The sequence below is a fragment of the Rhinolophus sinicus genome, linkage group LG04 (genome assembly GCF_036562045.2).
Source record: "Rhinolophus sinicus isolate RSC01 linkage group LG04, ASM3656204v1, whole genome shotgun sequence".
NCBI classification, from domain to species: Eukaryota; Metazoa; Chordata; class Mammalia; order Chiroptera; family Rhinolophidae; genus Rhinolophus; species Rhinolophus sinicus.
In genome coordinates, this window is record NC_133754.1 from 53,405,920 (window position 1) to 53,432,169 (window position 26,250).

Consider the following 26,250-nt stretch of genomic DNA (forward strand, 5'->3'; position numbering starts at 1 on the left):
AAGGTAAACAGGGCCAAAAACAAGGATACACACAAGACCTAATCGTGGGACACAGGAGCCCTCTCTGGCCAAATATGGAATAATTTCAGCACACAAAAAATAAAGACTGACTTGATAAAACACAGATATAAATCCTGAACTCCCTAGTGATACAGAAAAGAAACAAAGAATAACAGACAAAAACACTTCCTTTAAAGACGAATGCTAACTAGTAAATATGAAAGAAGCAACAATTCTGTAAGAACCACTGAAATGCACAACAAAGGTGAAGCCCACCAGAGAATGTTAAAATTGCAGGCCGGAAGGTTGTCGAGAACAAGATACCCAAAGGGTATCACCTCGCAGGTTCTTAACATTCACCAAAAGGAAATAAACATCTCTACCGCAGAGCAATCTGGTGGCCATACCCTAGCCAAGTAATCAAACTTAGCAGCACACAGTCAGACAGGACAGCCTGACATGTGGCCCCAGACGGATGCAGTGTGAAGTTCACAGCACCACCGATCAAGTGTTCCCGCCAAACAGGTTTAACCTGAATTGAATCAGCCTTGAGACCTCACTTCCCATTATAGGAAATACGGGAAATAGAAGAATAGGTTAAATGAAACCACAAATAAACAGACAAATCCAAAACATGGGATGTTCGACAACACAGTCCTGGTCTCTTGAAAAAGTCAGTGGTATAGGGGGAAAAAAAGCAGAGAGACTGTTGTAGATTAGAAGCCTAAAAAGAACAGTGGAACATTATTCAGCCTTAAAAAATGAAATCCTGGGCCAGCCCGTGGCTCAGGCAGTTAGGGCTCCGTGCTCCTAACTCCGAAGTCTGCCGGTTCGATTCCCACATGGGCCAGTGGGCTCTCAACCACAAGGCTGCCAGTTCAATTCCTCGAGTCCTGCAAGGGATGGTGGGCTGTGCCCCCTGCAACTAGCAACGGCAACTGGACCTGGAGCCGAGCTGCGCCCTCCACAACTAAGACTGAAAGGACAACAACTTGACTTGGAAAAAAGGCCTGGAAGTACACACGGTTCCCCAATAAAGTCCTGTTCCCCTTCCCCAATAAAATCTTTAAAAAAAAAAAAATGAAATCCTGTCACAAGCTATAATACTGATGAACCTTGAGGACATCGTGCTAAGTGAAATCGGCCAGTCACAAAAGGACAAATACTGTATGATCCCACTGATATGAGGTTCCTAGAGTGGTCAAAATCACAGAAATAGAAAGTAGAATGGTGGCTGCCAGGGGGTGGGGGAAGAGGAAATGGGGAGCAGTTCAATGAGTATAGTCTCAGTTTTGCAAGATGAAAAAGCTCGGGAGATCTGATATGCAACAATGTGAACATAGTTAATGCTACTGAGCTATACACACAAAAATGGTTAACATGGTAAATTTTGTTATGTGTATCTTACTGCTATTAAAATCTTTTTTTAAAAAAAACGGGAGAAGATACAACATCCAAATGCAACACATGACCGTTGACTGGATCCTGGTTAAAAAAAAAAAGTTATACGAGACATAGTGGGACAAATGGAGAAATCAAACTATGGACTAGATAACTGATAACATAAGAAATGATCAGTTATCTAGTGCATGCACCTAACTTTTTAGGTTTGGGTTACGTAGGAAAGCATCCCTACATTTAGGAGTTGCATGCAGAAGAGAAAAATGCCATGATGTCTGCAACATATGTTCTAACGGCTCAATAATAACAATATGTATACACATGCACACACACACACATACACAAATACACTCAGTACTCCCACAAATACAGATAAAACAGCAATAGCACAATTATAACTGTTAAATCTATGTGGTAAGTAGATAAGTGTTTCTGTAGCTTTTCTGTATGTTTGAAAGTTTGTATAATAACGTCCATTTCCATTTATGAAAAGGATTATGAAGAATATTTTGTGAGGAACACATCGTTTTGGTGTATTCTAAATCTGCTGGGAATAGCTTCAGTGGTTGGATATCCACCTAATGAAGTTCTGATCACTATCCTTGTCAATTTAATTTGCAATTAAATTAAGTTAGTCTTTACAGACCCAAAGACAAAGGAAGATCAAACTGTTTTTAAAATTGTTCTCCTACCACTGAGCTTGTTTTTCATTTATATGGAAATACACATTCCATTCTTCATCTCCACAGCACAGAATTTTTCAGGAAGGTTAAGAAGCCAGCATGCAGCAAAAATCAAACGAACAAACCCCAAAACTACACTAGATAAGAGGACGCTGGTGGTGGGACAGGAAAAAAAAGCAGGAAGGAATCTGGCACATGTGACTTAAGAAATAAAGTTGTTATCAACGGAAATGGGAAGAAAGTGTGCAAAGAGAAAGGCAAAAGTTCACCAAGAAAGCCGACAGAACACAGAGCAGGAGGGATGCACGGGAGGGGGAATGGAGAAATTCTACTGTGTGCTTTCGAGACAAACAAAAGTAATATAAACCCAGAAATAGGAGGAGCCCATTAGGGCCACGGGAAGAGGGGCTAGAGAACACTGGAAATCAGAGGTTTGGGATCTCATGTTAACGCATCCGCCTTTAAGACGGTTCAGTGAGCTGACAGCAATACAGGAGCTACGAAGAGCACATTACCTTAATAGTAATGTAGTTTTTCAGTGATTTCGACATTTTTTCTTCTTTGCCTTTCACGTGTAAATGCCCTGAAACAAAAAACAAAATTACTCCTTCTGAATTGAGTGGGAAGAGAGGGGCTCCTCCATTCCATCTGGAAGGGGAAGAAGGTGAAGTGTGCGCTTCTCCGACACATGCCTGAGCCATAGGGCTGGGAATGAGGCCACCGCAGGGACACCAAGGAACCTTCTCTGATATGCAAATTACCCACGTAATACATGTAGATCTAAGATTTCCCCCTAATCTTCACCCACGGTGACCCTTCAGGAAGACGGCCCCCACAGCTGCGCTTGTTCTGGGGCGTCAGACACACCCAGCCCTACAGTGGGCGATGGACAGGCCCCACTGCTGCCTCAGAACCCAGGCGAGAACAGATGGACCGTGACACTGACAGTTCATACTTTCTCCCCTTCCTGTAACTTAGAAACAATGATCTAACTGACTCAGCACCTAAAGAAAGTACAAATCTCTGGTTTTTCACACCAGGCACCGTGCAATAAAAGCTTGTTTACAGAGGTTCAGAATTGCAGAGTAGAGCTTGAAGGTCTCTGAGAAGGATTAATTAGATTTTGTTGTGGGTGGTTTTCACAGACTTATCAAGACCTTGGTATTATTTCACCCCCATATATATGAAAGGCCAGGGGAAAACCAAAGCCATGTCGAGAACTTCTCCATCCCAGCCTGGAATTCTTCCTGGGCTGTATTTTTACAAGGTTCACTTCAAAGGGAGGGCCATTCCTTTCCTAACAGAAGATTTTTCCGCTTTTTCTGACATGACTTCAAACACAAAAACTGGCTCCAAGGCCAATTTTTCTGAGAAATGGTCAAAATGTGACTTTGAAACAGAAATACCACCTTGAATATGTAATTCTATGTAATGTGTCATACACAATAAACACAATTAGAATTTTTTTAAATTGACAATATCTAGAGAACTACACATCTGACTACTTTATCTTCTATCCATTCACCTAAAAATATATATATTTTAATGTAAAGACATATGTACCCCTATGGTCACTGCAGCATTATCCACGGTGCCCAAGACATGGAAACTACCTAACTGTCCTTCAATGGAGGACTGGATAAAGAAGATGTGGTACATATACACAATGGCATACTACTCAGCCATAAAAAGACGAAACATTGTCATGTGTGACAACACGGATGGATCTTGAGATTATCATGCTAAGTGAAATAAGTCAGATGGAAAAAGATAAGAACCATATGATTTCACTCATATGTGGGCTATAAAACAGAAGTAACAAACAAACAAAAAAAAACAAACAAACAAATTCATAGACACAGACAACAGTATGGTGGTTACAGAGGGGAAGGGAGTGGGGGGAGGATGAAGAGAATAAAGGGGGTTAAATATATGGTGACAGAAGGGGACTAGATTCTGAGTGGCGTGCACACAATGCGATAAATATACAGATGATTATAGAATATACACTTGAAACTTACATAATTATTAACCAATGTTACCCCAATATATTTAATTTTTTTAAAAAGCATGAATTCAGTGTCTGTTGCATGAATTCAGCATGAATTCAGACACTGCTGTTTCTCCAGGACAGGGCAAAGTGGAATGAAGAAGGTTCAGGCGCCTTACCAGATGGTAAAAGCCAGAACAAAACCCCTCTCCTGTGCCCTAATCAAGACCTGCTGTTTCATGGGCACTAAACTCCTCGTTATTAACTGACGAGGTCAAAGAGGTGTGGGTGTTCATACTGCTCAGCGTTACCTTTCTGATCCCTAGATCCACAGCTCACTCAAGGGCACGCTGCATTTCACGGTGTTTACTACCAACTGTGACCCAACAAGAATGTTAACTGACGAAGTGTCTGCGGAGGGATCAAGCTCTAACTTCCCAAACGGTAAATACGGTGATGATTCGTTCCGGAATCTGAGATGGGGACAGGAACACCTCCTTCACTGAGACACAGCTCTTCAGACCTCGAAGATTTCCTCCCCAGACAGGCTCTGTGTATGTTTACTCTCTAAGCGTGTGTTACTCTCACAAGTCCTCACGCCAAAGGGGAGAGACTTTATTTCACATGATTTCTGAAGTGAAGTGTGGGCAGCTGTCTGTGGAAACAGGCTGGGCCCCTGAGGAGTCATTTCTGATGCATTCGACCTACCAGGCAGTGCCCACCTCCCCTTCCCCTGCGAGCACCAGCTGAAAATGGAACCAGGATCATGGGGTTTTGTCCCTCTGCTTAGGGAGTCTGTCCAGCAAGGCACATCATTGGCAGAAACACTGTGGATTTTGGCTACTGTTGAGTTCTACCCAGGGAAATGAAGTAGAATACTAAATAACAGCTCATACAACATACACAGCAATTCGGCCAGCTTTGTTTCTTTTCAGACTACTTTAAGGCAGTACAGAAATGAGTGATCACAGAGAAAGGAGATGCTGGTCCCTGGGGCACGCTGAAGGCACGCATGGTGACAATGGGTGTGACGCCCGGGAGAGCCTGGGAATAAAGGAGACACTGCGGGAAGCGCTCTTAGGGGCAGCAGCCTCATCAGTTTACGCCGTGAAGGAACCCCCACGGGCCCTTACCGCTAAGCAGCCTACTATATATTATAAAACTAGAGTGTCTCTGCATTTAATATTACTTCACTGGAAAAAAGCCAGTTTCCTTAATTCATGGACTTAAAGAAATGATATTTGTTCATGCAGTTTTACATTTTGACTATCTGCGTCTCACAAACCTATCACTACCAAATACCCTTTATCTTTCTTCACCCCAAATATGTTAAACTGTCTATTCCATAAAGGTAATAAAACCAGTTCATTGTGGCCTTGTGACTTTTGTCAAAATTTGGACATATGAATCTTCCTGTGCATCCTGGGAAATTCCAAAATCACTATGCTCAAGATGTGGCTTGTTTCACAATCTACTTCTGAGAACACATGGCTGATGTTAACCAACTGTTTTTTTGAATAGTGAAATGGGAGATAGTGTTATTAGAGGATGACAGATATATATAGTGACAATATTAGAAGTTAAAATTGGCATATTCATAATAATGGTTAGATCATACTATTTGAAATTCCTTCTAAATAGTTTTATTTGAAAGAAACTTATATAGAACAGCATTGTAAAACATTTCCCATATTTTTATCAGCTCGTATTTCAATTCCAAAAACGGAGACTCATTCCTATCCAAGGAAGTTCATGTCCAACTGACCAAAATTCAAAAACAATTTAAAAGACAACTCTTTGAGCTGATCTGTATGTATTTCCAAATGTAGTTGTTTCACCAATAAAGATGGAATTGACAGAACTGAAATAGAACAAATTAATGTGAAGTCATTACTTACCAGAATGTAGAAAGTAATTTCCCCATTGCTTGCACTGATGAAAGACTTCACACTGTGCGATTTCGTTTTCATGATGTGGAAAAGCTAGATCTATCCCACCTGAGTGGATATCCAGTTGACTCCCAAATACCAAACTGCAAGACACAGTGCAGAAAAAAAAAGAATGCAGAGTTGTGGATTCATTCAAACAATTTGTCCAAACCACATCTTATGTTTAATCTTTCCAGGCTTTATTCAATGAATAAAATAAATGGATCTCAATTTTCAATCAATACGCATGATCATTTAACTGATACAAACGGAATGTGAAATTCTGTTCTAATAACTTCACAAAGTCACTAATTCATAACGTTTCCTCCTAGTAAAGAGACTTCATTCTCTTTGCTCCAGATATATGGTTTTTAAAAACTTACAAAATTACCTTTTCTTACTTTCAATAGGTAGAGTTTAGTGGTTTTCCAACTTTAACAAAAGATACAGAACTATAACATCAAGAGAATTTTTAATTTGGCTTTTGAAAATTTAACTATTTAGTGGTCACAGGAGAAAAACAAGGTAATAATTTAAAGCAATGCACTTCAGCTGTCAGCACTGCTGCTGTAATGCCAGGCTACACATTCCTGGAAAAGCTCAGATCCTACAAAACTGCACACAACTCACAGGGCTGATGGGGACAGTGAAGTTAGCCAGGCCACTCAAAGCCTGTGCCACTCTCACAGGGCACCTGCCAAAAGAACCTGTACCGGCATGAACAGTCCAGGTTGACTAGCAGCTGCTTCGGAGGACGTTAAAAATGCAAAATCAGTTAAAAATGCAGCAATCAGCACCGTGGAAATGCTGGTTTGTGGTGCCTGGGGTGATGAGGCCACCTCCCTCAGCGGACAGTGAGGCTGGAGTACAGACCTTCATGAATTCTCTAAAAATGGTTAAAAATAGACATTTATAAAGGTGCCATAGCCTCGCTGAGGTCCCTTCCTGTGGAAGGCTGACTCTCCTCCCCCTGGCTCCCCGGCTCCAGAAAAAACCCATGTGCACCAGTTGCGCTTTAGCTAAGCGGCGGTAGAGAAACTCACTGTGGCTGAGCGAGTCGTCCATTACTGTACATCCTTGGCATTGGGTTTTAGACAATCTCTTAGAGTCTTTGAAATTCAAATGTTGTAAAGAAGAGTATGAGATGGGAGGGACCAGGATTGGGAGAGCATAGGGACCTCAATTGTAATGAGTGACTCATTTTTACAAAGATCCGAAGCAAATATGACAATGTTACATGTAATAAAGCAAAACTGTGGTTATTCATTATATTAGTGTATTTTTTTATTAGTCTCTATTCTTGGCTGTATATTAGATCTATTTTAAAATAAGAGAAAGCTGAGAAGGAAGAAAAGTCTATTTTCATTATTTAGATTTCAACAAAAATAAAATATTTAATGGAGCCTTTAGATTTGAAATGTATTAAATGCTTTCTACATGCTTTAGAGAAATTATTTGAATCTATAAAATAACTATCTTTTTACAACCCAATGTATATCCCTTATGCTGTGAAGTCAATAAGTATTTACAAATCAACAAGTGTTTATAGTATGACTGAGAGCTAGACATAGTTGTTTTTAATGAAAAGTTGGACCCGTGCTTCATAGTAACAAGAGTTTGCTGTCTCAGGAATTCCTGGATACGTTTCCAGATGGGCCTCACAGACATCACCATAGGTGAGGGCAGCAAGGGCAGGTGTGGTGGAAAAGGGAGAATGCCTTCTGGGTCTTAACTAGAAAGAACAAAATTTGGGCAGGTCGTGGAGGACGAGGCTTTCCAGTATGGTAGGATGGGGTAAACCATATGGGGCTGAAAACTAAACCAGTGTGGGGTGAGTGCATGGGGCCGTGTTCTTACACGACATGATTACCCCTGCTCACACATACGTTCATACCCAGCCAGAAAATAGCTCCACGACCCTTGTGAGGGTGACTGGGTTTATCCATCTTAAAATGTGGGGTGTAGCTAGTAGCTTGAAATGTTCACTTTAAGCATACGTTCTTTATGTGTCTAATTTTAAAAACTACTTGTTACAATAAACATCTGCAGTGAACTGAAACACTTCAAATATATCAAAATCTATGAGTTAATATAAAACTAGAAAACCTGTCACCTCTACACACAGGAAATATGCACACAAGGTTATTCACTGCAGGTAATTTGTGAGAGCAAAATATTGGAAACCGCCACATGCCCCTCCTTCACAGGGTACTGGCTGAAGGAATGATGGTCCAGCCATGAAGCCGAGAGGCAAACGATGGAGACAAATGACACAAGGGAGCTCCCGGGAGAGAGTGCAAAGGGAGAAGAGACCGAACAGGACAGCGCTGTGCTGCCTTCTGAAGCACACGCACATGCACACAGGAAAAGGGACATCTGGCCACAGCAGAACCATGGTCAGTGCCAAAGGAACGGTCTGCAGAGGAGACCAAAAAGAAGGTGGAGGAGGCCCAGCAGAGATGCCGATACCAGAAGAAAGTTGTCTCACAGAGGCCAAGGGAAGAGCAGGGCATCAGCTGCGAGCCAGCGAGCAGGTCACCAGTGGCCTCAGTGAACCAGAGTCAGTAGGGCTGCCTGGGATGAAAGCCAGGCATAGCAGGTCACATGTAGCCAGTGAGAAGAGACGCAAACAGAAGAGAGGGTCACTGGAGAGATCAGGATCTGAGAAGGACCTGTGTTTGTGGAGCGTTTTAAGACAGAAGCGTCCCGAGCATGGTGTTGCCCGTGATGAAGGGCTGGGGGAAAGGGCAGATGGAAGATTGAGGAGGAGCCAGACACAGGGAAACGAGGTGACGCTCGATAGGATCTGATCAAGAACCAGCCTTGGGGGTGACGGTCTGTGGACTGAGAGAGCGGGTAAGAGGAAGACGTTTCACTCCCCTGTCCCTGGGGCTCTGCCCTTGCCCAGGCCCAGCTGCAGGGTTGGTGTTTTCCCAAATCCACTAGGCAGACAGAAGAAGGCAAGCTGGAACTGGCTTGTAGGTGATGGGAAATCAAGAACTGAATTGTAAAGCAGGCTTTTCTACTAAAAATAAACCAAGTGCTGGAAAGACAAACATGCCATGTTTGTTTTGTTTCCCTTCTTACAGCTAGACCTACCAGAGTGGAGTGTTAAGCTTTCTTCCCTATCTACGGGAAGGGCAAGCTTGCCCTATCTACGCCCTCTGCTGACCAAGTCAGGCATTGCTCGAGCTTTCACAACACAAAAAGAAGAATCCTGGAAAACCTTACCTTGAGATGGTGGAACATTCGATATGCCAGCCTGGTCTTCCGTTTCCCCAAGGAGAGGCCCAAAACATCTCCTGGGGTTTAGCTGCCTTCCAAAGGGCAAAGTCACTAGCATGCCGCTTGTCAGAATCACCTGCCAATAACAATTGGTTGATCAACAGGAGAGAACCTAGAATGGGCAAACCAACCAAAAATCGCCACAAAATTGAGATGCAGGAAGCACTTCCCAAAAATTCTGTTCCTTCTTATAAGTAACCTCACATTTCCCATTCTTATGTTTCTCTCTTTCCCTACATGATGGCTAGAAGGACTACGAAATACTTTTACCACCTAAAATATGCCAGAAGCATGAAGTCTATCAGCAGTGAGGTCAGTTTCAGTATGAATAATGAATGAGCCAAGATTTCAAACACACACGTAGTGCTGCATCTTTCTGAGGGGTGTATTGAACTGAGCACTCCCATTCTTCCTTGTTGTGTTCCATGAGAAAGCTGCATTTATCAATAACTGAGTTTCAGAGTAACTTTCAAAAGAAATCATATAGACCGAAAAGGAAAATTACCAGAGTGTCGATCACATTCAAAAAGTAAGAAAGCTCAGAAGAGGAAGGTTAGGTTATTGTTGAAGGTCATACAGAGCACCGGTACTGGGCTCTCCTTACATCCCAAACCTTGTGAATGGATAAATAATCTGTGGTCCATCCAGACAGTGGAATATTATTCAGCACTAAAAATAAATAAGCTATCAAGCCATGAAAAGACATGGAGGAACCTTAAACGCATATTAATAAGTGAACGAAGCCAGTCTGAAAAGGCCACATACTGTATGGTCCCAACTACGCAACGTTCTGGAAAAGGTAAAACTATGGAGACAGTAAAAAGATTAGTGGTTGCCAGGGATATTGGGGGGATGGAGATGAATAGGAGGAGCAGAGAGAATTTTTAGGGCAGTGAAACAACTCTGTATGATACCACAATGGTGGATACGTGTCGTTACACATTTGTCCAAACCCATAGAATGTACAACACCAAGAGTGAACCCTAATGTAAACGATGGACTTTGGCTGATAACAATGTGTAAATGTAGGTTCATCACTTGTGACAAATGTCCCATCCTGGAGATGGTGACAGTGGGGAAGTCTGTGCATGTCTGAGGGAAGGGGGTAAGTGGGAAATCTCTACCTTCTGCTCAATTTTGCTGTAAACCTAAAACGGCTCTAAAAAAATGAAGTCTGATTAAAAAAAAAAGTGTTGCTGATGGTAAAACGTGTAAGTCTGAGAAACTCCTCCTCTGACTCCATAAGGCACACGGCCACGTCCCACAGGCACGGATGATCTAGTCTTCTGTTCCCGCCTTTCAGGAGGGGGCAGGATACTACTGAGTGAAAGTAACAAACATTATTTCTGAGGAGTCAAGTAAATGGCCTAGTTTAGGGAAGGAGGATTATGCCTAAAGACAAATCTTGAACAATTTTTCTTTGGGGTTTCTGCTTGGTTCTCTTAAATAGTATCCTTTTAAAATTATTTTTAATTTAGTTCTGCAAACTTATTATTTCTTCTTCATAAAATGACTTTGATCTAACAAATCACTGGAACAGAAGAGAGTATAGGAACAGACTCAAATACATTGGGAATATAATATATAGTAAAATACATACGGGAACCTAATGTACATAACATTTATATGGGAATTTAACGTATGATAAAATGCCTATGGGAATTCAGTATAAGAAAAAATACTTTGGGAATTTAATATATGATAACAGCAAGATGGAGAAGAGTTTAAAACCATGACACCATGTATGCATATGTTTCATGTGCAGAGACCATCTCTGGAAGGAACCATGCGAACGGGCCAATGTGCTGTCTCCAGAAGAGCTGGAGAACCAGGCAGGCACGGAGAGCTGACGTGCCACACGCTGTGTGAACTTTATACTCTGCATGGTTTCTCTGTTTGAAAAACAATTAAATGTAAAACAGCTGTGATCAACAGTCGAGCACCATCACCACTTCTGGGGGTGGGGGGTCAACTGAGCACTGGGAAAGCAGAAGCCGAGTCTGTGCTTCAGCCCCAGAAGCTGAGACGGGAGGCCAGGGGTCCACTCACCTGGCTCTGCAACAGGCCCGGGGGCGACACCGACGAGCTTGCCATACTTGTCTCCTCTCGACTGCAGATCAAAGTAGACGTTGCCTGTTTTATAAAGGTTAGTTATGGTTTCATAATTAAATATCAGCATCTATACAGCTTAATTGCTAACAAGTCATTAGAATTTAAACATGGAATATGGCATCTAGCCTTCATTTGGCTCCTTACATTGTATTTTAAAATCAGCATTAACACCACCACTACTATTTTTCAAAAACATTCATTTGGATACATCCAGATGTAGAAGTAAAAACACAAATGTAAGTTGTGCATCAAAGCAAGAATTGCACTTAAAAAGCAATTCTTTTTAACAAGAAAAAGATAGAGTGTTATCACTGGCTTGCATTCAGCTCTGGGCTTTATGTTACACACCAGTCAGCAAAGAAACCCTTTCCTAACTAGATATCCTCTAAGGCTGTCTTTATTACTTAGGTTACAAACATCTTCACACTCAGGCATCCTGTGGCTCTCCTTTCACTGACGTGCAAACCGTCCACCCTTTTAGACTAAGGGTGTAAGATGACCTTTGCCATGGGGCCACTGCAGGGCCAGGGCCAGCTCTTGCTATGTCCATCTATGAAGCATAAAGAGGCAGAGAAGGGGAGGCTGTGTCAGAGGTGGAACTCTTGCAAGAAGAAAGTCTTCCCCCAGCTCATCGGGGGCTGCTTGTAAACAGAGACCCCAGGTCATTGGTTCTGCCCTGTATCCCTCAGAGTCCATCTCTTCAGAGTTTATTACTGAGCTCTCATTACAAGCTGGGATAAACTGTGAAAATGGGAGAGTACTGACTGGGGGAGTTGCTTTCTATTAAGTCAGAATGTAAACAGCACTTGAAAATGCTTTAAAAGAGAAAGAAACGGCTCCCTTTCATGGAAGAAATATTTCCCCATACCTTTGTTTATGTTATCAATTTGCTGGACAAATTGTTTCTTCACAAATAGTTCAAAGAGCAAATTACAGCCAAGCTTTGTGAAACTGTCACAAAGTCCGAATTAATGGAATTTCAGTTAATGAAATGTACTTAAAATTAATTATATTTATGTTATCATTATTTAAAATTTACGATAAAACATAGTAAAACATCAAACAGCATTGATTCCTAAAGCATGTTCAAACGAGAATCTCTAAGCACCTCATAACATTACTAATGAGTTTATCTGGGAAAACTTGAAATAACTTGAGATAAAGTTACATGAGAGCAGGAACACAATTTCCTGTATTTTCGGAAGCAAACTCCACTTCAGTACCTAAGCCCTTTACAACAAGTTTTTCTTGGAAACAAAATCTAAATATAGCAAATAAGATAAAGTAAAAGACCGTGAGTTCTGTTTGCATAGGCTACTGAGAAAGGCAACACATGGGGTCCCTTACCTGTATCTTATGCTCTCAGGTAGGACCACAAAACAAAGGTGCTTACAGTCCAATAATCCCTATAAATGGTGTCCATTACCATCCTTTATACTTTGTTATTGACTTGCAACAAGCACTGAAATATCTGCATATCCCCAACCCTGGGCTGGGTACTCTAATGAGTTATTCACTAAAAGCAAAAGGTTTTTCTGGTCCACTGCCTGACAAAATATGAATACATTAATAACAGGCTGAGGGAGCATATTATTGGCTCCCAAATGCTACAGTATAGATATCAAAGGTGTTAAAGAAAGTTGACTTTCAGCTACGGATGGTAAAGAAAATTTCCTGGGAGAGAGAAAACTTTGGTCCGGGTTTGTGGGATGGGCAGGATTTAGATTTAGGAAGAATGACTGGAGAGGAGGGAAGGCAGAAAACAACACTGAATCACAGACAGAAGCAGCAAAACACCAGGATGCCAATCTTTCCCAGCAAACAAAAAGCAGCAGCTCCTAAACCAACTGAGCTCTACCAGAAGGAAGCGACCACACTCATCCAGAAGACAGGGCAGTTCTGTAAGACAACTGGCCCCGTCAGTCTCCTCAACAAGTCCACGATGAGGGGAACAAAGTGAGAACATCTGAAACTGAAGGGACACAACCACATGCAGTGAGCGACGTGGATTACATTCTGACGTGGGGAGTGGGGCCAACTGAATAAATGCAAATATGCAGAGGATATGGGATGCTGTCAGGGAACTGTCCAGCGTCCCAGGTCTGATCATGACACTGGGTCACGTTGGGTGATGTCTTTTATTTAGAGATGAGTGTTGAAGTGTCAAGGGCCTGGCATGTCAGGATGCCTGCAGCTTTCTTTCACTGGTCCACCAAAAACCAACATGCCCATACGAGATGAACATCTGAGGGCTAGTCGTTAACAGGGGGGTAGGTCTTTGTACTGCCATTGTCCCCAACATTTTGTTATGAAAAATTGTAAACAGTTGAAAAAAGACTCCAGTGAACAGCTGCATGTCTACATCCAACAGTTGTAGCATTTTGCCATATCTGCCTTATCAAGACTCGCTCTTCAGATGGTCACTCATCTCTTGCTGTGACTGCGGAAAATATTTTTTAAAAGAACTGATGCAACTATTTTGCAAAGACACAACAACCGTGACAAAACCTCACCTCATTTTCAGTGTAGGAAAAGACAGTAAAACATTTGGTACTTTCCAACAACCCATAAATGTGTGTCCAGTTTCTCAAAGTCCGATCAGTATGACCCAATGATCAGCTTTCATAACATAACTCCTACCTTTTCCTGTTGCATAAGCATGCCCATTAGCAATTATTCCTTCAATGAAAGAAATTATCTGAGGAATATTTTCAGTTACCCTCAAGTATACTGTGGGTGGGAGAACCTGAAAGAAAGCAAAGCGGAGATGACTGTTTCCACAGTTCAAAAACGAGGGTCAGCCACCACTGGCTTTCACTGTTCAAGCTTCTTATCCTCATGGCAAGAAAAATCAACAACAGGCTTTACCTTCAAGGCTGCCATATCTTGTTTAAAATCTTCTTCATAAAGACTGGCAAGAGAAGCGGGTGATACATTCATCTGCAAAAAGATTAGGTGAGCATATTAGGAAGTCTGGAGTATTCACTACAGAACCACACAGAGGCACGACGGCTTTCAGGGCTGGGAGGGCCGGGCCCCACGGCCACACCACGGCATGGCCTTAGTTTGGCACAGCCCACTCACACAAAGGGCGTTTAATTTTAGGTATCGACCTTCTTCTAGTCACTTAGCTACTCAGAAAGGTTTGGCAATCCTATTTTCTGGTTAGAGAGGAAAAAGGAATAAACAATTCATGATTTCCGTTACATAATTCAAAACAAAAAATGAAATATACAGAAAAAAGCCTCCACTGCTCTAAACCAGTGCAAGCCAAATCAATCTGTTCTACATAATACCCAGTAACTTGAGTCCTATCTTATCCCTTACCCCTCAGCAGACAAAAGAAAACAACTCACAAGTACATTAAAAAGGAAATCTCTTAGAAATACTTGAAAGCAACATATGGTAGCACATGAAAATAGGGATTGTGATGGGCGTTCAGTCCCCTGGCTGGGCTCCTGGGACGGGCAACACCCCACAAATGGACGTGGGATTCTGAACGTAGGGCAGCCTCAGATTCTCAGAGGGGGCTGGCACACAAAAGTATTCCTTATGTCTCAGCAGAAAAACAACCCCAGGACAGAAGTACGATACACTGTGACATTCTGAAACTGAAGCTGGCTTCATAACGGAGCCTGGGAAGGGACCCGTGAGCCTCTGGGACTCACCAGCATCTGTGGCATCTGCTCCGTGCGGGGCACTCCCCAACCCTGAGAGACAGGGCTCCCATTTTGTGTTGAGGAAATTTCAGGTCTGGAATAGTCAGAGACTTTCTCAAGTGAAACACCACCTTGAATCCTGTGACCATGAAACCCACCCAGCTCAGGGTCCGAAAACGGCAATCGCCCTAGAAACTGTGACCAGTGAACATTTATGAAGAAATACATCTGGTAAATGAAGCGTTGCTGTCCAAGCATCTTTTTAGGCTGCTCTCTATGCCTTAGGCTTTCTTTGCAGCATGGAGATAATCCCACCTAAGTGTCCCTTCGATTGCTATGAGGATTCAGCATGCAATGGGGAAGTCAACGCTGTGAATAGAAAATACTACATTAGATCACTATTAAAGAGACAGAACACCCTGCACCCAGACATAGATGGTGATCAGTACGTATTAGCCCTTTTCCTATGATGTAGCATGGTGGCAAAGCCGACCTCCTAAAAGAAAAATCAGTTAACTTACATCTGTCCAGAGGACAAAAGCCTAACCAAATAAAAAAGCTAAAAATTCAGTGTCATCTTCCACTCCAGAACTTTCAAATACTGTGCAATGTAGACCTAAGGGTCAGCAGATTACTTGTATTTATTTATCTGTAATTTTTGTTCTCTGCATACGAAACTCACTCCCAGGGAATGCAAATGACATAAAGGGTACCCAGGACCGGCCTCCCTCCAAGAAGGCAAACAGTCACCAGTTGTCTCAGGAGCATGACTGTGGTCACACGTGCATTTGCATTTTCTTCTGGAAATGCAGCCCCCTCCACACACGCCCTGCACCTGGCTTCCTTTGCTAACAACAGTGTTCCAGATCTGCCCACGAAGATCGTGCTGAGCCCCCTTCCTTTCCAAGGCTGTCCGCATTCGTCCCACAGACACATCATGAACTATTCACCAGCCCTCTCCAGTTACCTTCCCATCTTTTGCTGTGATACACACGTCACTTCCCACAGGGACAAATACATTTCTAAGCTAGAGACCTAGACTTGAAACCGCTGGTCAGAGGATGTTTGCTGGCTGCTGCCCACAGCCTCCTACGGAAGGTGCGTGTACCAATGTGAACCTGACGTGCAAGGCCCACGTGTATCCACAGCCCACACCCTTGCCCGCACAGGCCTAGCAAACTTGTAGACTTTGTCAACATGGCAGCCAAATGATGCTTTCTCAGTGTAATTTTAATTTGTCCTTGTCTTATTTGAGTACACTTGAACATCTCACAAGTTCAGGATCTATTTGTATTAAATGATTTGTAATTAGCCCTACCTACGAACTACTGCGTTACAGATGTTGTCTCACTGATCTGCAGGAAGTATTTTTATATGAGAGAAATTAATCTTTTGTCTCTGATAGGAATTTCAGTATTTTTTTAAAGTATTTCAACTTTATGGTTACTTTATGGCATGTAGAAAATTGCATTTTTATATTTAGCAATCTTTTATATTCTCAACCTTTTCCCATAAATGGCTTCTGGGTCTGAAAACAAACTTAGAAACATCTTCCTCAATATGAGGCTATAAAAAGTGCCCCAAGGTTCTTTTAGTAATTTGTGGTTCCATTAAATCTCTGATCTGTCTCAAATTTGGTTGTGAGGCATATATCCAACTTTGGTTTATTTTTTTTTCCCCAGCTGGTTACCCAACTGTCAACACTTTTTACTGAATAATGCATCTGTTCCCCATTGATTTGAAATGCCATATTTATCACAAAACAAATTTCCATTAGTTATTGTATCTATTTCTAGACTTTCTAGTGTCTGTCTATTCATGTATCTGCACAACAACATTTAATTTCACAACCTTCACAGAGACGAAAGGCAGATCGGCTGATACCTGGGACAGGGCACCAGGGAGAGAGGAAGGGGAGATGACAAGAAGCAGAGGAAACTCTCGGGGGCGATGGATGGAGATGGTCACCCTCCTCACTGGTGATGGGTACACAGGTTTGCAAGTTCTATCATGTTGAGTGCCTCACATGCAATTTATTGTGGGTCTGTTCAACCTTAATAAAGCTGTACCCAAAAAAAAGAAGACTATGAAAACCTTTTTCTATAGCTTTTAAAATATTTTAATGTTTGGTAGGGCTACTCCTTAATACTCTTCTTTTACAGACTTTTCTTGGCTATTCTTGCTTTTTTGCTATCCCATATGGACTTTAGAATCAATGTGTCTAGTTCTAAAAAGGGGAATAAGATGGGCATATGCACACACACACATATACACTCCTTTTAAATGACTTACAAAGTACAGCACTGTCCAAACAAGCAAGTCCCTGTGCCACATGTGTGGCTCCTCCAGCTCACATGGCACGACTCTAGAGGACGTGGTTCAGAAATGTTCATGAGTGACAATGAATTGTAAGAGGAATACCATCTATTGCCGGCCTTGGGGAGAGGGAGGGAACCATTTTCTAAAAATTAAACTTCTATGGAAGCACACACTGTTCCCCAATAAAGTCCTGTTCCTCTTCCCCAATTAAAAAAAAAAATAAATCTTAAAAAAAAAAAATAAATAAAATAAATAAAAATTAAACTTCTAAATTTAATTTTTAAGCAGCTGATCAAACTGCATGTCAGGATAGCACTGCTCTCTCACGTTCCATAAAACAAAAGGTGCTGAAGGCAGGTGCTAAAATGAGTCCTGGTCCATGTTAATTCAGGTTATTGTCCAGCTCTCCTTTATTATCATATATCATTTCAAGTCAGTTCTCTCCCTAGCAGGAGACCCTGCTGGTTGGGCCCTGGGCTCAGACTGAGTGTCCAGTCTTCTTCCTAGAAAGGAGGGTGATGTAGGCCAGGGTTCTGAAGCTGAGAAAGGATAACTTTGGCCTGAATCACTCTAACACATTTATTATGATTTTTCTTTTCTTTTGTTTTTTAATTTTTTTGTTGGGGAACAGTGTGTTTTTCCAGGGCCCATCAGCTCCAAGTCATTGTCCTTCAATCTAGTTGTGGACGGCACAGCTCACTGGCCCATGTGGGAATCGAACTGGCAACCCTGTTGTTCAGAGCTCGTGCTCTAACCAACTGAGCCACCCGGCCGCCCCATTATGATTTTTTTTTAACTTAAATTGTGACTATGGAAATATGCCATTCCTCTATTAATTCTTACCCCAAAAATCTTCCTATGGTTTTTATCTCTGACAAACTATACAACTGTGCCAAAAATGAAAGTCAAGGGAGTAATTCAGAAATGTGTAATATCATAATTTAAAATATTTTAAAAGCAAGTGTTGGAAAAGATGGTGTGAAGGATATCACCATCATTAAAAAAGCCTGCATTAGATAAAAAGAATAGCCTTTTTGGTAGCTTCTAAAAAATACATAGGTGTTTTCATAACAGTTTTTCAGATACGCAGTTTATCATCTTAAAGAAAGACATCATTTTGAGAACAAAAAAACTATTCAATGCCATATTAACATCTTGCTGCGTAACAAATCTGGAAACTTCTAGGTGCCAAAATTAAACAGTCTATATTTAGGATCTTTAAACCAATTCTACCAACTTTTTCATATTCCAAGTATTGTATAAAATTTTTAAAGTAACAACCAATGCCTCCTGGTGGTATTTCTGAAATCTTCGAAATAACTCCTCATTCTTCCTGCACTGACGACTGCCTGTCACCCCCTCCTTCCTGAAACCCGCCCCTTCCGGGACTCCTGGCTCTCCACCACCCTACTGACCACCCACCTGACACTCCCGCCTGCCCCCTCCCAGTACGTCCTCCCAGTTCTCCTCCCTGTCTCCCCCTTCCCGTCCTTTCCCACTGGGCCCACCCGAGCCTGACCAGTCTCCCGCCACCCACCAGCCACGCCTCCACGACTCTCAGGCCGACATTTCTGCCTCTGATTTTGAATATTCTGAGCAGACCCCAATTCACCAAGGGCAGGGATACATGTGCGTTACCTCAGGTTCCCGCTGAGTGCGATGACAGATGAAACACTGACCTGCTCACCTTCCTTCTATAAACCTACATTTCCAAATGCCACCTCTGCTGTGGTATTACTTCAAACTGCTCTTTTCCTCACTATATCAGAGATCGCTCATTTCTTTCTGTCATTTCCATTCCAAATCCAGCCGGGGAGGTTGACTTCAATCTCAGACCCTCATCTCCTCCCGTGTGAAGGGGGATAAGGCACCACACCTGGCAGGTGCTACGAGGTCAGATGTCGCAGACACAGAACAGGCTGCCTTGCTTCCCACCACCGCCTCCCTTCCAATCCCTCCAGATTTGCCCCTCACTCGCTCCTGTGGCCATGTTAGTATGTCACAACCTCACCTCCAGGCCCTTAAGTGGCTGGCCTAGGGGGGACACCCCAAAGCTACAAACACAGGTGGGGGACTGGACATGGAGCAGAGACAGAATTGAATGTTGACACAGGTTTGACCAAACCATCATAGAGAACCAGGGGTGGGGTGATGAACCCCAAATGTTAGCACTGCCCACCTTCATTTCTGTAACTGCAGTGCCTTCTGACACCAAACGTGTGGTTCCTTTTCCAACACCGACCACTTCTCCAATTCTTCAACTCAAGCTGGGTGTCCTGCAATTTAATCCTCTTCTGATACCAACTTCTTGAGTTAGCACAGACCCCACAAGTTAGGCGATCGGCCCCACAAGACTGCCCCCACTTCAGACACCAGCTGCAAATGGTGGTCCCCAGGCCACCTGCACTTCGGCCCACTGACTACAAATTTGGGAGGTTGATAGAATGAGTCACAGAACTCAGGAAAGCACTCTGCTTACTATGACCAGGTTAGTAGAAAGGACACAACTCAGGAACAGCCAGATGGATGAGATGCGTAGGGCAAGGTATGGGGAAGGAGTAAAGGGAACTACCAGGCCCTTTCCGGGCGCGCAAACCCCCAGCACACCCTGTGTTCACCAGCCACAACCTCTAGAGCTCTGCCATTCGGGGGTTTTCATGGAGGCTTCATTGCCTGAGAAGGTTGATTAAATCAGTGGCCCTTGATGACCAACTCCATCTCAGGCCTCTCTTCCCTCCTACAGTATTTTCCCAAAAATAAGACCTAACCGGAAAATAAGTCCTAGCATGATTTTTCAGGATGACATCCCCTGAACATAAGCCCTATGGAGCAAAGCTTAATATAAGACCTGGTCTTATTTTCGGGGAAACATGGTGGGAGGCGGAGGTAGTGGGAGGGTGTGGCAGTGGAAGTTCCCAGCTCTGTTCATGGCGTGGCCTTTCTGGCATCAGCCCCCCCATCCCGAAGCCATCCAGGGGCCCCAGCCACATGCTCCTCCAGGCCCCCTTTCTGCCTCCCTCATGCTCTTCCCTCTGCCCAGAATCACCTCACTGCCCTTGCTCTTCATGTGTCATCCTTTGCCTAATGCTTAAGATCCTGTGTAGGCTAACCTCCTCCAATAAGTCATTTCTGAACTCCAGGGATGCTGGGTGATCTTTGCATCCCTCCATCCAGGCTTATAAAATAAAGTATGTCACACATAGAGCATCTGTACATGGGTCCGTCTGCCTCACCGGACACAAGCTCCGAAAGGCAAGAACTGTCTTCGTCACCTGTGTTCACATGAAGCCAGGCACAGGCCTGACCCCGGACTGTTCAATGCATGCTCAGGGACAGTTCCGGAAATCAAAATCGAGTCTACCACAAGGGAACACAATCCACTGACTAAATGGCCCAAACAAAATTGAAATGGGAAACCCCACCGTGACGAGGACATGAAGAAATACTTTCAAAGTTGGAACACATTTTTAACACCTCTAGTAACCTCTCTGAAATGATCCAACCCTAAAGACAGTAACCAACTGCTCATCTTTTAACTGAGTAGTTCCACTTTGGAAAAATATTAAAGGAAACAAAAAAGATATTCATAGCCGCACCATTTTTAACAGCTAGAAACAATATAAATAGTCGATGACGAGGGATCTGGGGGAACTGCTGAATAGCCACCCACAGTGGAATGCTATCTAGTTATTAAAAAGGCAAATCAGTAGAAACTAGGAAGACATGGTTTCCATAAAATAAATTTGAGAGAAAATAGCAGAATATGGGAGTAACCTTAAAGTGCAAAAAAAAAGATAGTAAATTATAATATGTCCATGTGATGGAATGTTATAAGGCTATTTAAAAATGTTCGAGAATACTTAAAAACATGAAAAAACACTCAAAAGACAGTAAGTAGAAAAAACAGACTATAAAGTATAAACTGGTTTTCTAAAAAAATACTACATACATGTACATACATTTTGTAAAATTACAGGAATATAAAGCACTCAATGTAAGTTTTTCCGTAAATTAAATAATTTAACAATTACTTATAGCTCTTTAGAAATAATGGTTAAAGTCACTAATTATAAAAGCAGGAGAGGTGAAACTTTGAAAGTAGACTTTAAAAAATATAACTATTTAAATAACTACTAATTTAACCCCTCATTAGAACTCTCCCCAAAACTTCTTTTAAATATCACGTGAGATACAAGACAAGTACCCTGTTCACTTAACAAACGAGAAAATTAAACTTCATATGAGTTAGATTTCCTTGGAGGCTGAAGGGCCAGGGAAGGGATTACAGCTTCAATTCAGGAGGCCACCACAGAATGAGGAGCTTTATTAAAGGCTTCAGGGACCAAAATCAAATAGATCTGAACTTCCATTACCAGGACACAAAGATCCCTCTGATAATCTATCAGAGTACACTCACTGGGCCATGCATAGACAGTAAGAAGGGAAAAGTACTTGTGAAACACAAATAAGACAAACTGTCACATAGGGATCAGAACACTAATTAATCAAGTTACCAACCCATATAATCTTCGACACTTACCTCATTAGCCCTTTTAATTATCTTATCATCCACATCTGTAATTCCCATCACCATGATGATGTTGCATCCAAAAACCCTGGTTAGGATCCTTCGAATTATATCAAATCTAACATAGGAGCTGAAAGGAAAAAACAAACAAACATTAGGGCACTTTAATTTAGAAAGTCATCACTGTGATCTTTAAAAGGCAGTGCATTACATTTTACATGCTGCTGCCTAACTTCAAGTGTGGGATGTAATTAATAGTTCAAGCGCAACTAGAAAAAGGAAGAGGCTTTTACTAACTGGTCCACATAGGTCCTCACAAGAAATTGACAAAGGTACTGCCTCAATATCAGGATACAATGTAGCATTTTTAATTTTAGAGCTGTTGTTTCAGTGAGTTTGTATCTATTTAATTATATAAAAATGTACTCCTAATCCAATCTCACTACTTAGTTAAAATACTGAGAGCTTTTAGCATTCTTATTCATGTTCTAGAATAACTATAATGTTTCGCTATAACAAAATACAAGCAAATAATTACAAATCAAGATAAGTGCAATCCTATTAAAACTGTATAAGATAACTACTAAGAAATGTGCACACTACTGTGGAATATTAAAACACCAGCTTATTGATAGACTGACTACCTTGGGGTAATTCAGATTTGTAAAACCAAAAGGTTTTAAAATCTATTAAGATCCATTCAAAAATCTCAAGAATCTGGTTTCCCATAAAAGCAACATTAAAAGTTAAGGTGGCTAATCTCATGCTCATCTCTGTCGTCCATACGGCCTCTGTAAATTTGAATTCATAAAATAATTTTCCCTTGAAAACGAACCTCGTAATTGTATCCTTTGAATCTCCCACACTCATTCACCCCAAATACAGCCAAGGCCAAATCTCTCAATTTTAGTGATAAAACTCTTTCTGAAACTCCTTGCCAAGATGTTAAACCTTTTGAAGTCTCAGGCTGCTTATTTATAAATTAGGCAAAATTCCAACACCCCATAGGGTTGTTGTATATAATCTTAGTGCCTGTGCAGCAAGAATTCCAAGAAGCATGAGCTATTTTCACCATCATCACTACTATGCCCTCCATTCATCTTGAGTTGGGAAAGACTCTACAAGACATGAGATTTAAGAGAAAAAGTGAATAGGAACCTAAAACAAGGCGAAAACAGAAGTGAAGTCACCAGCTTGGCCAAGAGGAGCTCAAGGGCTGCAAGACCCTGAGATACTACTGCAGGCGGGCTGCTCCCCCAGGGGCTACTCCATGTGAATTATGTGAGATGCACGGTAAAAGGAGCAGAGAACACAGCTCATTGTCCTGGTTCATCGTGTCCCCACTGTGGGACTTGAGGCTGGTTCCATTAGCCGTCTGCATCCCTCTGCATCACACTATCCCCATTGGTAATTTGGGGATAATAACAGCACTGCCACCTGGTGTTGTTAGGAGTATTACATTGGCTGGTGTTTGTAAAGCCTTTAGAACAGTGCCTGGCACATAGCAAGTACTATCTGTGCTTGTTAAGTGTATGTTTTGTGTCTTGTTTTTAAACAGAAGCTGGTGTGGCTGCCTAGAGAGGCAAGTGGGGAGACAAGAACCTGGAGAGTAAGTAGGACAGACCTGCAAACCACAGAGATGTCCTTAAGATTTTGAACTTTACCTAAGAACAGTAGAGCCATGCATGACCATCCCTGCCAACACCTCCCAACTTCTTCAGAAATCTTATAGTACTTGGGTTTTCTACCTCTCAGAAGCGTCTTAAATTGAATTGACTCTTCTTGAAAACAGGGTTCTATCTCACTATGAAGACTTCCATAGTGGTTATTCTTGAGTGGGGGAGGGGAACGATGAAGGGGGACACAGAGGAGGCTTCTGGGGTGTTGGTAACATTCCGTTTCTCCATTGAAGAGCCATGAACAATCACTCAGCTGTACACTTAAGATTTGTGCTCTTTTCTGTATTTGTAAAGGCAAATAAAAACTGGAACTTAGAAGCTTGATTTTCTAGATGAAAATAAGAAGAGATTCTCCCACTCCCCCTTTCTTTCCAAATTTCTTCCTCAGTCATTTTCAAATATATGTAACTCTTTTTAATGGCTAACTAAGCCTCTGTCAGTCTCACAACTCAGGGAAGTTTCAAGGACCTAGGAGCCACCTCTTTGAAATGAAGTCGTCCAGGACAATGATGCTCTGTCACCCAATGGGAGGACATGGGCCTAACTTGTCACCTGACTCCACATGGCAAACCCTGCCTCAATTAGTGAGCTGTATCCACTTAGCTCTATGGAAGACTGTGATTTCTTTCTGTTTTTGCAATCTTTTTAGTGGTTGCCTGTAATGTGCATCCCATCCTGGTTTAATACTTATTCAATAATAAAAGTTTTCTCTTCTACCTTTGTAGAGAGGTTATTCAGTTTTGGAGATTATTTGGAGATTACTATTTTGCCCAACATATGTTATACTTCAATAAAGAGGTCAAAATATGCTTTTTGTAATTAATGGTTAAGTTAGCCAAAAGTGAAGGAAAGAAATGATTCCTAGACCATTTATTTTGTTATAATAAAACACAAAAATGTTCAGATCTTGCTGGGTGGTATATAATATTTTTAAATGTGTACTAAATAACGGTAACTTTTTACTTTTAGTCTTGATCTGAACAATAACAAGTTTAAAAGATGTACAAAAGAACATACACAAGATTAGGAAAAGTGGCACTTTTGACAAATGTAGAAATCAGTGCAGCTCATGGTTGAAGTCGAGAGAGCAAGCACAGAGGTCAGATATACACCAGGCTCCCCCCCAGCTCCAACACTTTCTAAATGTGGCCTCTGGTAAGTTACTTATCCTCAATGATTGTTGAGCCCTCACCATATCTTCAATTCAGATACTGTGTTAAGCAGCACTGTATAGGTGTTATCTTGTAAAACTATGAAGATTCAAAAAGATGGATACTGTTATCATCCCCATCTCAAAGAGGAATACACCAGGATCCAAAGTAATAAAGTGACTTGTCCAAAGTTGGGAAGTAAATAAATGGTGGGAGACAGAAATAACTCCTGACCAGCTGATTCCAGGGCCCCTGGAAAGCCTCATCTCACTAAACCATCAAAAAACATGTAATTCCAAAACGGGTCATTTTCACTGTTCCTCACTGCCTCCTTGAAGTGCTTTACCTATGAAATGGCTTTAAGTGCTTAGAATTGTTAAAAGAACTAAATGAGACTATAACGTGTGCTTCCCACAATACCTGGGATATAGTAATTATCAGTACTCATAAATAGCCACTTGAGAGATGAAAACAACCTGCAAAAGGCATTTTCTTTCCAAAATAAACGATTGAAAATTCATATTCAGGACACTCACCAAGCATGGCCAAGGTGGGCATGATCATAGACAGTTGGTCCACAGCTATACCTAGGAACGAAGTTAAAATCCATCACCTGAAACATATTTGCAAGAAAGGCCACCACTTTCTCTGTTACGATTATCATATAACCAACCATGTCTTTTTTTTGTTTAAAGTAACCACTTTTGAGGACTGCATGGCCGAGGTTCTATTACTTGAATATCTAAATTCATATCCAAATCCTGTCAATTCACTGTGACTATATCAGTGTCTTCAACGGTGCCTCCCATGTATTTTATTATTTACTAAATGATTTTATCCTGAGAACCCAACCCTACTTTCCACACAGAGCGCCCGCCCCCCAAAACGCTCAGTCCATAGTCCTTCCCGCCCCAACCCCCTCAGCTCCGCCCCCCCCCAATTCCCAGGACTCTACCAGGAGGCGGCGTCTGCGCTGCCCACGATTAAGGGGTCCTTTCTCCGGGTAAGGCTGTTATACACCTTGACGCCCGTATCGTGGCCTGCAGGCTGCAGCCAGCCCTGCCCGCGCGCCCCAGACACCTTCCGCCCTAGCCCGGGACCCAGGCCCAGTGTGGCCGGGAGGAGCTGGGCGCCAAAACGGGTCCCAAGCTTGCGTAGCATGACCCGCCCGCGAGCCTCGCGGAACTAGGAGACCGGCGACTGCCTGGGGAGCTGGCCACGCCCACTTCAAAAGGACCCAGCCCAGCCCCGCCTACCCCAGGAGGGCCAGCCCCGCCCACCACAGAAGGCAACCCACGTGGCCCCCGCCCACCCGGGAGGGTGACTGGCCAGGCCCCGCCCACCCGGCAAGAGTACCCTCCCTGCTTCCCCACCCCGGAAAAGGACCCGCCCCGCTCCCGCCCTCCCCGGAAGAGGACCTGCTCCGACCTCGGCCTTCCCGGAAACAGCACTAGGGAAGCGGCGGCCCCGCCTCTGTCAGGCCTGTGGGCGTCCGCAGGGGCGAAGGGGGGGAGG

The 26,250-nt window shown here is 42.5% G+C and overlaps 1 protein-coding gene across 3 annotated transcripts in view; it reads right to left on the bottom strand.

The window, feature by feature from the left end:
- CARS2 (cysteinyl-tRNA synthetase 2, mitochondrial) overlaps positions 1-25,964 on the bottom strand; it is a 42,297-nt gene extending 16,333 nt beyond the window's left edge. Inside the window, exons 1-9 of one of the 3 annotated variants that reach the window (XM_019731080.2) lie at positions 25,691-25,964; positions 25,272-25,322; positions 21,918-22,035; positions 14,268-14,339; positions 14,040-14,145; positions 11,337-11,420; positions 9,234-9,363; positions 5,973-6,106; positions 2,600-2,667 (exon numbers count right to left, since the gene is read on the bottom strand). In XM_019731080.2, coding sequence (XP_019586639.2) covers positions 2,600-2,667; positions 5,973-6,106; positions 9,234-9,363; positions 11,337-11,420; positions 14,040-14,145; positions 14,268-14,339; positions 21,918-22,035; positions 25,272-25,322; positions 25,691-25,896 — 969 coding nt within the window. In that variant the 5' untranslated portion in view covers positions 25,897-25,964. Of the gene's footprint in view, positions 1-2,599; positions 2,668-5,972; positions 6,107-9,233; positions 9,364-11,336; positions 11,421-14,039; positions 14,146-14,267; positions 14,340-21,917; positions 22,036-25,271; positions 25,349-25,690 lie in introns of all 3 variants that reach the window. The other 2 variants (XM_019731078.2, XM_019731081.2) reach the window with 2 other exon arrangements.
- Positions 25,965-26,250: the final 286 nt, after the last annotated feature.